Consider the following 17,337-nt stretch of genomic DNA (forward strand, 5'->3'; position numbering starts at 1 on the left):
ATTAGCCCCACCACCCCCACCCCAGCAAAAAAAATAATAATAATAATTAGAAGTGAATGATGAATATGCATATGTAAAGAGGCTAATTTTTAGAAATAATAATTTTGTTAAAAGCAATTTCCAAGAAGTTTTTAAATTCAGGAAAACTAGACAGTGGTACTAAAAGTTCCTTGGAAACTGCCTATAACACTAATTTTGTCTCTGAAAAGTGGTACTGTGATAATATAGCATGGTTTCCCAACTTGATACATAACTTTAGGGGCTTGTCAAAGGGGTATGGAGAATATTTTGTTAAATAACTATGTTATCCTATTGAAATTAGTCTCTTGATTTGCTTGTGAGGCAAAGTTGCATAGTGAATAGGGAGCTTAGCCTTGGAGCCAGGAAGATCTGGGTTCAAGCTTTACAACTCTGTCACATGGTGGCCAAGTGACTTGAGGCAAATCATTTAACAGCTCCTGTGTTCTCAAAGGCATCAAAGTTGATTAGTTGCAAAGAAGGTGAAGGCCTGTCCTGGCAGAGGAAGTTCCTCACCAGGAGTTCCCTAAAGCAATGAAATCATAGGTCCAGGCCACATCCTTATGTTTATGCACATCATAAACTGCAGAATTTATTTCCTTTCATACTAAAGAACAAATAGAGATTTACTGAAAACTAAGTACAGAGACTGGAAAAAGTTGGGAACCCATGCAATAGTGCAATGTGAACTCCACCTCATGTGAATGCCAACAGACCAATCCTACTAATGGGAGAGCCTGTCATTGACCTTTCTCAACATCAGCAACAGAAGTTAAAAAAACAAAACAAAACAGGACCTAATTAGATAAAAGTACAATTACAATTCTAATCACATCATTAATTACAGTCTTGAAGGACATTTGGAAATGGTTTAGGTCCTGCTGCAAAAGCCTATTAACAAACTGAATAAGCATTAGCAGAACCCATATTTACAGACTTTTCTCCTAGTAAGTACATTTCACGTGCTGCTACATTTCTCCAAGTGCTAAGGACAAGAATATGAAAGATTCCTTAAGGCATTTATGTTGTTTATTAGCTGATTTTTCAAATATAAAACATATTGTCTTTACTGGATGTCATTAAAATGTACTCTGCTCAATAAACTTATTCCTAAAATACACTTTACTCATTAAATGCTTATTAGCGAATACTCATAAGCTATTCCTCATATACAAAGGTAAGCGTACTGGATCCATTACTAGGATATGCTCTTAAAATGGAAAAACTTCATTTGGAAGCTAGTATTTACCTCCAGAAAAATGGAGATTTTATACTAAAAGATTCCAATTTTCAAAGAAAGTCATCAGCATCAAACAGAATGATAAATTTTACCTACCAGAAGATTCATCCTTCTTATCAAGGCGGAGGTGGGCTCGAACTTGCCCTGGTTCACAACCATCACAAGTATCACTACCTGGATGAATGTGAAAGGACAGCACAGTATCTCCAATTTTCACTTCATCTCCATGTTCTAGTACATAAGGTTCACATTTTGTTTTGGGCTACAGAAGAAATATGCGAAACAAAGTCTAAGATAATCACATACATGGATGATTTTTACTTCTACAAGCAAAGTTTAAGGACAACAAATACCATTATGACAAGTGTTAACATCTATATAAGAGTAACCCAGTCTTGTTGATACAAATACAAAGAATTATATATAAAAATTCAAGGCAACAGATGTCTTCTCTGGTACCCTATCTGCATAATTACTATTACTTGAAGTTTAAGTGAAGACAGCTGAATTAAGCCTTTCATGCTTTTCTTAATCTTACCATCAAATAACAATTTCCTTTCACAACCTTCATTTCTTTCCATTTCAAACATTTCTTCTAACCCCATCAGACATACTCAATTATTATTTTCAAACCAAAGAAGCAGCTGGCACAGTGGATAGAGCATTTGGCCTGAAGAAGGAAAAGTCTGAATTCAAAACTGGCCTCAGACATTACTAGCTGTGTGACCCTGGGCAAGTCACTTAACCTAAGTCCCAGTTTCCTCAATTGTAAAATGGGGTAATATCACCTACTTAGTAGGGCTATTGTAAGAATCAGATGAGAGAATATAAAATGGTGCCTGGCACAGACACAGAACAACCTAGCTTCAACATGGGGGTGGGGGGGTGGGGAGGAAGGGGGGAGTGGCATTAGATTGCATTCAAAGTTGGGTAAAGACTATGAATTTTAATTGGTAGACTAAATGGAGCCCATGAGGAATTTTGAGCTGCAGAACAATATAATCTACAAATGTTATAACTTTTAGAGAGAGTTATGAGTTTTAGTTTTTTAAAGCTATATAACAATATGTGTAGGTGTTTGATTAACATAAAAACACTCACCTGAAGAATCTGCTTTCCATTAACAATTGTACCATTTTGACTGCCTTGATCCACAAGAACATAACTTTGTAACTCATGGTCAAAGTAAATTTCTGCATGAAACTTGAGAAGTAAAGGAAATGAAAAAAATTCTATTAAATGAATGTGACCTCTGTAAATTAACACTGTCTAAAACAATATTCTGCTATATGTCTTTGAACATGTTAATTTTAAAGATATGATACCACTAGATTTATCTACTTTAGTATGGAATTTTTTAAAAATATGGGCCACAATGAATAAAAGGCAACTTACCATCCTGGTACAAATACATGCTATGCTTACTTTCTTTCCAAATATGACTAGTATAAAGTCTGCATCGGACCTACAATATATATTATTTTTTCAAGTATGTCTGAATATTGTTTTCCTTTCAAAGAGACCACATTTTAGTGTGATTGGAAACATTTAAGAATTATAGTCATTTGGAGTATATGTGGTTTCATCTGGGGGATGACAGAGGGAAGACAGGAGGCATAACAGATTATGCTCCTTTGGTTTTAAAGTTAACAAAAGGAAAACTATTTTGTATATATATGTGCATATACACACATAATACAGATACTTCAATTTCATATTTTTTTTCTATTATGATTTAGGAGGAAATAGGGAGAAAGACAAAGGGGAGAAAGAGTGAGCCAAAGAAGGAAGAGAGAAAAATAAATGAGAGGAAGACAAGATAAACACAGAAAGGGTGAAGTAAATAAAGGAATGAGAGGTAGACTCAGAAGCTTCTAAAGTGAAGATATCTTTAACTTCAGACTGTGTTTGTCTCTTATTATTACTTCCCTGTGAAATTCTCATTAGTTCACTGGCTATTTATCCTAGCTTTTCACTCTTTATCCTAAAATCTTCCTTCAGATGTTGGTTCTACTATGAATGAGAAAGTGACAGCAGCCCATTAGCTAGGAACATTTCACTTGTGCTACAAAATGAGTGACTTAGGTGGTTGAATGAAGTAAAGGTGAGGCCTCACTCTGCTTTAAATTAAAGAAAAGACAGTGTGTGGAATTCATTCACCTTGTGATAAAAAGGACTTTATCATGTATTTGAAGAGAAAAATGCTGCTACTTCTATTCTAATAAAGTAATTTTTCAACAACTAAAAAAACATCCACACCCAACCACAAATGTTCTATTAGTAATCAGTCATAAGGGGCAGCTAGGTGGTGAAGTGGATAAAGCACTGGCCCTGGATTCAGGAGGACCTGAGTTCAAATCCGACCTTAGACAATTGACACTTACTAGCTGTGTGACCCTGGGCAAGTCACTTAATCCTCACTGCCCTGCCCCCCCCCCCAAATTAAAAATCACAAAACAAAAGTAATTAGTCATAAAACCAAACCAAACCAAAAGCCTGGAGCTCAAATAAGAAAAATCCAATAGCTTAACTCAGCTGTAAGACATGGGCAAAGGAATTTGTTTTTTCACTTAAAGTTTACCTTACTAACACCAGGTTCAGGAATTCGGAGTGTATGCTCCATGTCTTTCTCTCTGGAAAATTAAATACAATAATTGTTCAACCATATATACCATTTGTAGAATGACACTGGAATTTTGAGGAACTGTGAATATTTTAAATGCATTCTTTACAATCCTGAAAAGAACCCTACTATAGATTATGTCATACCTTTAACCCTATTCTTAATTTCCTGTTTAAGTAAAAGTGCCTAAGAGAAAATAATGAAAATTACTTTTTATTCTTTGGTTCATCTAACCCAAAATAATCAGCAACCAGTGAGCATATAATAAAGCTAAATCTGTGAAGCCTTATCTTTGTACCAACTTTGCATTAATTTTCTCAGGTCTGTTGAATAAATCCTTATTTTGATTACATGTACAATGGGGAATTGTATTGTTTGAGAACATTAAAGATCAAGACATTGTATAAAATCTGAAGTAAGAATAAACTAGATTATCCTTCCCAATGGAAAAAATGTGAAGTCATTCTATGTGTGATCAACACTCATTCTCCCTACTGAGCACAGTGGATCCGGTTGCTAAATTAGCTACGAGCTACAGCTGGAAGGAAAAGGAAACTGCATTGATGCTAGAAATCAGTCTTTTAAAAGTATAGAAATGTAAGGAATAAAGTTCCTAAGCCTCAGGAAACTGTTAGAAGAAAAATCTCATGTTCTCTCCACACAAGGTTTCCATTTTGAGGCTGAGTATGAACTATAGATACACTACAGATAATAAAAAATGTATGTGTGTCTAGTTTGGGATATTAAAAGTAGCTATAAGCAATTAAAAAGTATTGTCAAATATATTTCATTTTTTGGTATAATGTATTCCTAAAGTATGTATCGTTGGGGAATTATTTCAATCTCTTAAGAAAGGCATATCATCAGCAGGTATCCAATGACTGAGTCAAAGATAGGAAGCCAAATTCAAAGTAAAGAGATTTATATGCTAAGGAATTTGCTTTCACTGGTTAGCAAATCCAGATTCCCATTTTTAAAAAAATTATCTTTCAGTTCTGCTTATCGTACCCAGTCAATACCTTTTCCAAGAAGCTGAAAAAATTCTCTGACAGAGAACTCTTTGCTTTTCTCCTGAGATGGTGACCCTTTGGGTATGTCATCATGGAAGACCAAAAAATAAAGTGTTAATTTCTGGTTCTGTATGCTCTCTTCCTGTTCCTTACAGTTTACTATTAAGAAAAGATTATTATTCAACAGCCATAACCTGGCAACTTCATCGGTCCTTTTATTGGACCCAGAGTCTAAGGAATGAAAGCTGTGAATGTTAAGTTCACTTTCCCAATTTTAAAAATCTTTCAAAGTCTGTGCTTCACCTAGATCATATACATAATGTACATTTTTTTCCCTATGCTAAGAAAAATAAAAGAGGGTATTTGCCCTTAAATTTAGTGCCATTCTTTTTCAAGTAAATACTATAACTACAGAAGCAATCATGCAAACAAGAGTTTACCAAATACTAATTTTTTTCTTAAATTGCTTTCTGAATAATTTTTAAGTGACAGATTTACATATCCTCTTGGGCACTGGCTTTAGGTCTTCTCAGCTCACCACCACTTAAGAACCAAAATCCAGCTAAACCATGGCAGGTCAAACACATGGAGAGGGTGGGTCTGTATACTTGATTTAATTGGGAAATCCCTTCTGGTCACATAGCCACTTAGATAAGGTCTGTATCAAAAGGCTTGAGTGCTTACTTATTGCTACAGGTCTTGTGTTTCTGTACCAATTTATGAAAGCAATTTGCATATAAATTAAACATAATAAAAGAGAGGGAACCATTTATGCTGTCATTTTTTACTACATAAATAATATGCTTTGGGAAAAAGCTGAGTCGGATTTTACTATAAAGAAGTGACTGGTGCCTTTTTGAAAATGCTTTAATTTTCCAGGCTACTAAAATGCTTTTTATAGTAGTAAATTACCTCTTTTAATTCATTCAGCCAATCAGTAAGCATTATTAGTTGCCTACTAATAGTCAGGCATCTTACTAGGTTCTGTGCTACAAAGACAAAAACAAAACCCTCCCTGCCCTCAAGAAGCTGTTATTTTGGGGGTACATATTTGTATGTGGGTGTTCTGAACAACTGAAGATCTGTCTGGTGTTCAAAGCCCTTCCTAATCTAGCCCCTTTATCCCTTTCCAGTATTCTTCCACCTTATTCCCCAACATGTACTCTTCAATCCAATGACACTGGCCCGTGGCTGTTCCATGAACAAGGCACCCTATTTTTCATCTCCAGGCATTCTCTCTGGCTGTCCCCTACGCCCAGAACCCTCCTCCCCACTGTGTTCTCACTATAGATTTCTCTAACTTTCTTTAAATCCCAACTGAAATTCCACTTACTACCAGAAGCCTTTTCCCAAAATCCTCTCTGTTAATTATTTTCTATTTATTCCGTATGTAGCTTGCTTTGTATATATTTGTTTGCATGTTTGATTATGCTCCTTCAGGAGGAGGAAGGGCACTTGCAACCAAGAGAACTGAGGACAGGCTTGTTGTAGAAGGCGGCACCAAGGAGAGCATGGATTCTAAGAAGGGAAGGGGAGGAGGAACACATTCCAGCAGAGAAGACAGCACATGAAAAGCCAGGAAATGATTTTATGAATGCCAAACAACAAGTGGTGAAGTTTGGCTGGAACACAGCGTGTGTAAAAAGAATAATGTGCAATGAACCTGAACAGGCATTCCATAGCGGCAAGAGATGGTAGAGGCAAAACCTAGTCCTTGAGATCTCAAACAATTAAGTAAATTTTCCATCTGATTCAGAACCATGTCCACTGTGTTCTGAACTATTCTTATCCTTCCACCCTAAGCACCTGAAATTGAAGGTGTGTAAAAATCGTTGCCTAAAGCACTTTCAGAGTTCAGTAAGTTAATTACAATTACTTTTATGTTTGGCAACTACAGTGTTGTATAATGACAATCCTACAGTACCAAATTTCATTTCCTTCATTCAGTCATATACTAATTTCTAAATATAGTATTTCTATCCATATTAACAAAGTACCATAGCTTAATTTTTCAAAAGTTCCAAAAATAATTTATATAGAATGCTTAGTGTTTATGTGACTAAGATATTTGTGTGCATACCCACACACACTGCTTATCTGCCCACCTATGTTTTATTTAGAATATTTAAATTCAGTTAGATTTTGTGCATATATATCAGTATAAGTTGGAAAAGAAGCAGTAAGTAATTTCTAAGATAATACAGTCTTGATAATAAGTTTATCATTGACAACCCATATATAGACAATGAAGCATGAGCATAATTTTAATATTCTGTAAGATAATATGATGAGAGATATGAAGACATTTTACCTTCCAATCGTAGCTGGATTTACAGCTGTGATAATAAAAAGTGAACCTGTCTGCAGTACTGGTGATCTAATAACAATGACTCTAATACATGGAGGCCAAATTTTTTCTTCCTCTGTAACCCAGAACAAAAAGAAAAAATAGAGCATCATTATTAGTTTAAAGAGAATGAGATTAATTAATTTTTCGATATCATGAAATTGTTTCTCAATTTTTTTAGATCTTGAAGCTTGAAAGAATTCCAAGCATACACTTTATCATATTATTTTAAATATTTAAACTTTTAAAACAATTCAGCTTTTATAAAAGAAAACAGAAAAAATGAATTAAGAATGAAAATATTAAAATCATTTAAATCTTTTTTTTTACTTTCAGTGCTATGACATCTAATGTGAAAACAAAAGAAAACAAGAAACAAAGATAATAATAGTATAAAACTAATTTTTGGTACGATATTTTCAAAACCAATGTATTTTACAATGTGTGCAACTGAAATTGAGCCTACCCAAGGTTACAGATGACTCCAAGACTAGATGAGAGTTTTTGCTTTAGGGAGAAGCTGGGCTCTGACAATGTCAGCGTGACCTTCAGCAAATGACTCAATTTCTATAAGTCTTAGTTTCCTATCTGTAAAACAAGGATAATGATACTTGTAGGGTTGTTGTGAGGAAAGTAGGTGGCACAGTGGACAGAGGACTCAAGAAAACCTGAGTTTGAATCTGGCCTAAGACAATTTATTAGCTGTGTGACCCTGGGCAAGTCACTTAACCTGTATGCCTGTATCCTCAATTGTAGAATGGCGATAATAACAGCACCCATCCCAAGGAGGTTGTTGTGAGGATCAAACGAGATAATATTTGTTAAGCCCTTAGCATGGTTCCTGGCACACAGTAGGTGCTTAATAAATGCTGGTTTCCTTTCTTCTTTGCATATCACAGTATTTCCCACCAGGTGATGAGCTGGTTTAGCTACAGCAATTCATTGCTGTCTCCGGGCTTCCTTGAGGTTCTAGCTAAAATCCCACCCTTCAAGAGGAAGCCTTTCCAAAACTCACTTAAGTCAAGTGCCTTACCTCTGTTGATTAGTTCCTATTTATCTTATATGCAGTTTACTTGTTTGCATGTCCTCTCTTTTATTAGTTTGTGAGCTCCTTGAGGGTAGGGACTATCTTATTTTGTATTCTCAGTGCTTACTAGAGGGCCTGGCACATAGTAGGTGTTTATTAAATGCTTACTGACTAAAGGAATAGTTACTTAGTATAAAGGCCTGTAGGTACTATAATCTGCATCAGTCTCCACAATGAGCAAATCACATATTTTCAGAAGTATTTAAATTATTCCTAACCACCCCTTAAAAATAATTGAATGAAAAAACACACATCATTAATTATGTTTAGATTAAAAACTTTGCCGACCTATTTTAAAACCATTTTTCTGCAGATATACCATTTGAATTATAAGCTCTTTTTCTAGTTTGCTCCTTAGCCATTATTAATTTTTAGGAAAATTGTTTAAATCAGTTACATGTAAAGGCCATTAACTCACCTTCATCTTCGGTGTCTGCTGAAGTAATATTGTCTTCACTAGTTACATCGCTGTCGTCATCGGTCTGAGAGTCTGTAATTTCACCTTCTTCTGGCTCACTGTCAGTCTCTATTATTTTGTCTTCTTTAAACAAAGCCAAATCATAGACATTCACATTAAGATGTGAATCTACATTATCTTTGCTATCTGCATCAGCAAACTTCAATGGATTATTTTTATTATGATTATCTACTTTGACTTTCTTTTTCACATTTGTGGATTCTTCTCTTTCAATACAGCTTACATGTTCAACACTGGTGGTAAGACAATTCAAACTATTTGATGTTTTATGTTCATCTGAATCCAAATCCTGTGGTTAAAAAAAAAAGAATACTTTATTAACAAGAGCTGAAATTATAATAGAAAAATGCAAATGTCTTAGGAAATGTTATGAACTCATATAACTAATAATAAATTTTTGTATCAGCAGATCACTTTTCAACAAAGAACCTCCTAGCATTAATGTCAAAATGGGATCAAGCAAAAAGACCACAGTATCCAGTAACGAACTTAACTTGAAGGATAGTGAATCTTCCATCCTTTCTCTATATGGATCAAATATACTTCTTGAATTAGTTGGGTAGTATTGATGTTTTGGGATTTTGCTGAGTTACTAACACTTTTGCTTTGAGAGTATGTTAATTTTCATAATACTAGGAGATTACTTAGTAAAGTCTGGGTTTGGCTTTCTATAGTAATTGTTACTAACTTTAATAATAGGTGTTTTTTGGGGGGGCGGGGGGAGGTGAGGCAATTGGGGTTAAGTGACTTGCCCAGGGTCACACAGCTAGTAAGTGTGTAAAGTGTTTGAGGCCAGATTTGAACTCAGGTCCTCTTGAATCCAGGGCCAGTGCTCTATCCACTGCACCACCTAGCTGCTCCTAATAATAGTTTTTAACCAGAGATGACATACTGGATACAGAGATGGCCTTGAGCCCTGTTTTTGACATATACTGGTATAGATAGGCAAGGTACTTAACTCCTCAGGGTGTTAGCCAACATTCTAAGACAGGGGTTTTTAACCTGTGGTCTGTAAATATGTTTAAGAAAAATAATTTTATATAACTGATTTCCTTTGTAAACTTACATATTTTATTTTATGTATTTAAAAATAATATTCTGGGGCAGCTAGGTGGCGCAGTGGATAGAACATCAGCCCTGGAGTCAGGAGGACCTGAGTTCAAATCCGGCCTCAGACACTTGACACTTACTAGCTGTGTGACCCTGGGCAAGTCACTTAACCCCAATTGCCTCACCAAAAACAAAACAAACAAACAAAAAATATTCTGAGAAGGGGTACACAGGATTCACCAGACTGGAGTCTATGACCAATTCCCCCCAAAATGTTAAGAACCCTTGATTTAAGACTCAAGACCTCTTTCCTAAAACTTTAAGACGAAGAAAAAGTACTGAACTGCATCAGCAGACAACTTATCTTGAACCTAAACCATTAAAAGAACAGGTCTGGGCTCTTTTCCCTTTCCAGATCTTAGGATCCCCCCAAAAAGTGAGTTAATCTCCCTAATTCACCAGATTAAATGCATAAAACATATTTCAAAGGTGAACTGCCAAGATACAATATTTGCCTGACAAGACAAAATATTCTGTATGATCAATGAGATTAGTTTAACTGACAGATCAGCTTTCACTATTAAAATTTGTGATTTATACTTGTAATGTTACCATAAAATTCACATATATTTGCCTTTAACTACCTCATTTTAAAAACATACACAAAAGTCAAAGTAAATGTTTTCATGCAGAAGCATGAAAATAAAAAAATGATACAAAGCCTAATTTTCATCTAAATGTACAAAGTTACAATGCCTTACAATGACAAAGAAAATTTTGCCGTTTTATCTTTTTTTGAAAATCCATGCTGAATAATTTTTTGGGGTGGGAGAGGGGGGGGGGGTAAATTAAGTACTCTTATTCAGATCCACAACGCACAAAGGCTTTATGATGTCCCCAATCTTCACAAAAACCCTACCAAGAAAGAACCTATTATTACTCTCAAATTATAGATATGGGGGGCGGGGGAAGAAAAGGAACCAAATTTGTGATAAATACTAGGACTCTGAAAAACAAGTCTATGATTAAACTGCTAGTTAGAAGACCTATGAGAATTGTGATGTGAATAATTTTAACCTTGTTTACCAAAAAAAACCCTTAAATTTTCCTGGAAAAAGACAGTAACATTTTCATAAGAAAAGACTAAGCATAAAAATTTCAGTTAAATTAACTTTCAAAAAGTGAATAAACTATTGCCTTAGATGTTTCAAACAAATACGCTCTAACATTGTTCCCATCTTGCCTGCTTCTTTACCACTCCCTGCAAATTATAATGTAAATTTCTATGGAATGCTAAGTCAATGGGAATGCTTTTCCCTAGAAGTAGCTTGTTATGGATATTTTATTTTGAAATAATAATTTTTAAAAGATCTACTTAAAAACACATTATAGATTCAATCTAACAGCAACATACACTCTTATAACCCAAACTCTTTAAAATGGAACAAAAGGCCTAATGGTGGTTACACATTTACCAGGGAATGAACCTTTTAACTTAAACTAATCCCTCACTCCCATTTTGGTAACTCCATTTTGGATTTATGTCAAATATGGTTGATTTTGATTTATCCTTAATACTACAAGGAGACAATAGTTTATATGAGCTTTTCCAGATTTTATGAAACCATCCTCTTTATCATTTCTTACAACAAAAGAACATTTTATTATATTCACATACCATAATTCCTTGGTTCCCAGTTCTTTGACACCACAAAAAGAGCTGCTATAAAATCCATTTTTGTCCATATGGGTCCTTTTTCTTTCTTTGATCTCTCTGAGGTATCAGTAGGGCAGAATATTTAGAGGGCACCAATAGCTTTGTTCTAGCTTTTTGTCATCTTCCATTCCTCATCCCTATCAGGAGGGATGGGTTTGGGAAAAGACAAGTCCCCTTTGGGGCATATTTAGTTTAGAATGAATATGTGAGGCAGTAGTCTCCAAAATGGGGCCTATGGCCTTACCCTGGGCCTGGGGTGTTTGGGGGTATGGGTGAAACAACTGGTGAGTGGAAGAGGGGGTTACTCCTACCCTCAAGATCTAGCTTATCTCCAACACAACCACACCTACTGCTGTGCAAGTTTCCAACATCCCCTATTCTGAGTAGGGCATCTAACCTGCAGGGCTCCCAGCAGTAACTGGGCACTCCCACCCCATGACATCCAGAGGGTGGCCTTTGTGCTTGGGGACAGTGAATAATGAGAAAGAGCCCAGCCTCTCTCCCTTTCCCTTTTGCTGGAACAGAATAAGTCACATAGGATGAGTAGGCATCCATGGACTGTGTGTGAGCTGCATGAGGATGCCAATGTACATTATGTTCACCAAAAGTCCTTCCCTGTTCCAAATTTCCTGATTATTGCCAAGGGCACTACCATCCTTCTAGTCACACAAGTTCTCATTCCAAGTCATCTTTGATTCTTCATTTTCCCTGACCTATTTATTCAGTCATTTGCCAAGTATCATCAGTTCTATTTCCACATCACACATTTCTTTGCTCTATTCTCACAGTCAACACAAGTTCTGGGCCTCACTTGGACTACTGACAATAGGCTTCTAAGTGGTCTTTGTGTCTCTAAGACTCTCCCTTCTCCAAACTATCCTCCACACAACTGCTAAAGTGATAGTATTGGTCTGACCTTGTCTCTCCAAGTCAATAAACTTCAGTGGTTCACAATTTACTCTAGGATTAAATATAATTTCATTTTTATTTCATCCTTTTAAATTTCAATGTTTTCCAAGTTTAGTGATATACATAATCAGTAAAGTAGAATGTGTATATAACTTACAGATATGTAAATAAACACAAATTAGGGTTAATAGTAAAAAATGTATGTAACCAAGAAAAATTTGAAAATCTCTGGCCTAAAGAACATTCAGCTGGAGATGTTGCTGGTGATATGACACTGGACCCGATTATAGGTTAGGGATAGATATACAGATCTAGGCATCATCAGAGATAATAAATGAACTCATGGTAGCTGAGGAAATCACCAGGAGAAGCTGGAGAAAAAGGGAACTAGGACAAAGTTTTGGGGACTACTCCAAAATTAGGATAGGACATGTATGATAATCCAAGAAAGGAGACCAAGAAAGAACATATAAGTAAAGTTAGCAGGGCATGTCAAAGCCTAGATTTGAACCTTGTTGCAGATACTACATTTATGACACCAGAAAAGCACTTAAATCTCTCAAGTTCAGTTTCCTCATCGGGGACATGTAAAGTACTTTGTAAATAGCTTAAAGCACTACATAAATGTGACTTACTTTCATTATTACAAAAAAGTAAAGAGATTAGTGACCCAAAAACTCAGGAAGTAAATGTGATTAACTGTTGTATTTTTTTATCCTTAAGCAGCAGCATGAAGAAGTATATCCATATACTATGTCTTATTTCATAAAGTGTGAAAATATCTCAAATATATTCCTTTAATAGCAGTATAAATTTAGTTTAGATATGACACTCAAAATGTGATGAACTAATAACTATGAGCTTCCAGAATAGATAAACTCCAAGGAGAAGGTCCAGGAACAGAAAAACTGTAAAGAACTTTATTCAACTGAGTAAAAAGTAGTTTTGTTATAAAACAATTTTTAAAATGAGGTTGTCAAGTACATTTTTATTAAAGAACAAAACCAAAAATAAATCTTCAGTGAAAAGCAGTGTTAAAATACATTCAAAAATGTTTACTAATCATCAAAAAAACTAGAAAAAAGACTTGTGTGAGTCATCTATGAGGTTTTTAACTCTTGGGATCCCTATGGAAGACTCTGAAAATGAAGGGCAGGACAGTCTCAGTAGCTTCAAAGATCTTCTAGACCACCACTGTCTGGCCCCCAAGTCCCACAATTATAAGACCCCCTAAATGCACTTAATCTGTCCCAGAATTCACATAGCTACAAGGGGCAATGACAAAGGTCAATAGTTATGAAAGCTATAAATCCAAAGTAATTATAATATTCTTTCAAACTCCTTTTGAACTGGTAGAGAATATGGGATCATTTCTACACATTCCCTTCTCACTAATAAATAGGCATAATGAATGATTAATCAGCTATATGAACTTCTCCCAATTTTCCTTTCTGTTGTCCAAGTAAACCTCTCACCCTAATCCTCCAGTGCTCCTGTGTTAGGGCTGGCCTTCATGTATTCGGGGATTAGACTAGATTTCCAAAGTTTATTCTAGTTATACATACTGTAATCTCAGGATGTAGTTTAGTGCTTAAGGCACTGACGTAAGGTTCTCACGTAAGAGTACTTTTCTTTTTTGGTGTAATTTTTTTTTTCAATTAACAAGCACTTATTTTCTCTAATTCCCACCTTCTCACTGCCCAGCTGGAGAAAAGAAAATAAAAACAACCCTGTAATAAATATGCATAGTTAAGCAAAACAAATTTTTGTGTTGGCTATATCCACAGGTGTGTCTCATTGCATTTGGAGTCAGGAGGTGGGTAGCATATTACATCATCAGTCCTCACTGATCAACGTTTTTTAAGAAGTTTCAAGTTTGCAATAGTGTTACCTTATAAACTGTTCTAGTTCTGCATTACTTCATTCATTCAAATTTTCCCATGTTTCTCTGAAACCATCTCATTTGTTATTTCTTGTAATACAACAGCATTATTCTATTAAATTCATATACAACACAACAAATATTTATTGAGTGCCTACTATGTGGTAGGCACTGTGCTAAGTGTTGGGAATACAAATAAGAAAAAGTCAGTCCCTCCCCTTAAGGAACTTAAAAATCAAATAGGGGAAAGGCAAATCACAGAAGGAGGGGTGGGAGATGGCACCTAGCACAGGGCATGATTATGATACAGTCCAAAACAAGCAGTGCAGTTGGTGGGAAATATTGCCTGGACTTCTGAGCCCTCTTTATTTTTTTTTTTTAATGTATGAGGTATTTTATTTTTTCCATTACATGTAAAGATAGTTCTCAACTTTTGTTTATACATGCTTTACAATTTCAGATTTTTCTCCCTCCCCCCCCTCCCTCCCCCCTCCCCTAGACAGCAGGTAATCTGATATAGGTTATATCTATATATCTCTATACATATACATATAGAGATATATATATACACACATATATATAGACATAATAACATTAATCCTATTTCTGCATTAATCCTGTTACAAGAGAAAGAATCAGAGCAGTGATGCAAAACCTCAAAATAGAAAGAAAAAAAAAACCAACAGCACCCAAAACAAAAGAAATAATATGGTTCAATCAGCATCTATACTCCACAGTTCTTTCTTTCTTATTTTTTCTTGGATTTGGAGATCCTCTTCTATCATGAGTTCCCTGGAACTCTTCTGTACCATTGCATTGGTGAGAAGAATATAGTCCATCACAGTAGGTCAACACTCAATGTTGATGATACTGTGTACAATGTTCTTCTGGTTCTGCTCATCTCACTCATCATCAGCTCACGTAAGACCCTCCAGGTTTCTCTGAACTCTTCCTGCTCATCATTTCTTACAGCACAATAGTATTCCATTGTATTCATATACCACAACTTGTCCAGCCATTCCCCAATTGATGGGCACCCCCTCAACTTCCAATTCCTTGCTACCACGTAAAGAGCAGCTATAAATATTTTTGTACATGTGGGTCCCTTTCCCCCTTCCATGATTTCTTTGGGCAAAAGACCTAAAAGTGGGATTGCTGGGTCAAAGGGTATGCACAGCTTTATCGCCCTTTGGGCATAATTCCAAATTGCTCTCCAGAATGGTTGGATCAGCTCACAGCTCCACCAACAATGCATTAGTGTTCCAATTTTCCCACAGCCTCTCCAACATTTATTATCTTCCTTTTTTGTCATTTTAGCCAATCTGATAGGTGTCAGGTGGTACCTCAGAGTTGTTTTAATTTGCATCTCTCTAATCATTAGAGATTTAGAGCATTTTTTCATATGGGAATAGATAGCTTTGGTTTCTTCATCAGAAAACTGCCTGTTCATATCCTTTGACCATTTCTCAATTGGGGAATGACTTGGATTCTTATAAATTTGATTTAATTCCCTATATATTTTAGAGATGAGGCCTTTATCAGAAGCACTGGCCTCAAAAATTGTTTCCCAGCTTTCTGCCTCCCTTCCAATTTTGGATGCATTGCTTCTGTTTGTACAAAAATTTTTTAATTTAATATAATCAAAATCATCCATTTTGCATTTTATAATATACTCTATCTCTTGTTTGGTCAAAAACTGTTTTCCTTTCCAAAGATCTGATAGGTACACTATTCCTTTCTCTCCTAATTTACCTATGGTATCACCTCTTATGTCTAAATCATGTATCCATTTTGACCTTATTTTAGTATAAGGTGTAAGATGTTGGTCTATGCCTAATTTCTGCCATACTATCTTCCAGTTTTCCCAGCAGTTTTTCTCAAATGCTGAGTTCCTATTCCAGAAGCTGGAGTCTTTGGGTTTATCAAACACTACATTACTAGTGTCATTTACTACTGCATTTTCTGAGCCTAGCCTATTCTGAGCCCTCTTTAAATGGAGTTTGGGGAGGACTTTTTTGCTCCATTCTCCAGCCCTCCAATCAGATGCAACTAAGAGTCCTGATGAGTATCAGCTAATGAAACCTCTGTGATGATCATTTCCTAGTGATGAGCTTTTCTGGGGAAGAGGGTGGTGGTGGCAATGATGATGGTGAAGTAGAAACCCATCAGTGCACCTGGTGGGAAATGAATACCAGAATCTGTCTAGCCATTCCAAGTGACGGACACCTCCTTAGTTTCCAGTTCTTTGCCACTAGGAAAAAAGCTGCTATGAAAACTTTTGTACATATGGGTCCTTGCTCCTTTTGATCTCGCTACGATGTAAGCCTGGTAGTGGTATTCCTGGGTAATGGATATGTACAGCTTACTGACTTTTTGCCAATGCTTTCAAACTGCTTTCAGAATGATTAGCCCTAAGTCACAGCTCCACTAATAATTCATTAATATGTTTATTTTCCACAGCCCCATCAATAATTTGTCTTTTTCTTTTACCTCTGCCAATCTGATGGGTTTGAGATAGAATCTCATAGTTACTTTAATTTGTATTTAATTATTAGTGATACTGAACATTATTTCATATGGCTAGTGATAACATGGTTTCCTTCTTTGAAAAAACACCTATTGGCACAGGGGATAAAGCACTGGCCCTGGATTCAGGAGGACCTGAGTTCAAATCCAGCCTCAGACACTCAACACTTGCTAGCTGTGTGACCCTGGGCTGTGTGCCCTGCAAAAAAAAAAAAAAAAAAGAAAGAAAGAAAAAAGAAAACTACCCATTCAAATCCTTTGAGTATTTATCAATTAGGGAATGGCTTATCTTCTTATATATTTGAATCAGTTCCTTATCTATCTTGGAAATAAAACCTTTATCTGAATAACCTGCTATAAAGATTTTTTTCCTCCAATTGTTTTCTTTCTAATTTCAGTTACAATGGTTTTGTTTGTACAAAACCTTTTTCATTTTACATAATCAAATTT

The 17,337-nt window shown here is 35.6% G+C and overlaps 1 protein-coding gene across 2 annotated transcripts in view; it reads right to left on the bottom strand.

The window, feature by feature from the left end:
• AGGF1 (angiogenic factor with G-patch and FHA domains 1) overlaps positions 1 to 17,337 on the bottom strand; it is a 65,760-nt gene that overhangs the window by 13,711 nt on the left and 34,712 nt on the right. For both annotated transcript variants that reach the window (XM_043977735.1, XM_043977734.1), the window contains exons 6-10: positions 8,744 to 9,092; positions 7,203 to 7,314; positions 3,840 to 3,891; positions 2,360 to 2,461; positions 1,355 to 1,520 (exon numbers count right to left, since the gene is read on the bottom strand). In XM_043977735.1, coding sequence (XP_043833670.1) covers positions 1,355 to 1,520; positions 2,360 to 2,461; positions 3,840 to 3,891; positions 7,203 to 7,314; positions 8,744 to 9,092 — 781 coding nt within the window. The remainder of the gene's footprint in view (positions 1 to 1,354; positions 1,521 to 2,359; positions 2,462 to 3,839; positions 3,892 to 7,202; positions 7,315 to 8,743; positions 9,093 to 17,337) is intronic.

This window comes from Dromiciops gliroides, chromosome 1 (assembly GCF_019393635.1).
Source record: "Dromiciops gliroides isolate mDroGli1 chromosome 1, mDroGli1.pri, whole genome shotgun sequence".
In the NCBI taxonomy this organism is placed as follows: Eukaryota; Metazoa; Chordata; class Mammalia; order Microbiotheria; family Microbiotheriidae; genus Dromiciops; species Dromiciops gliroides.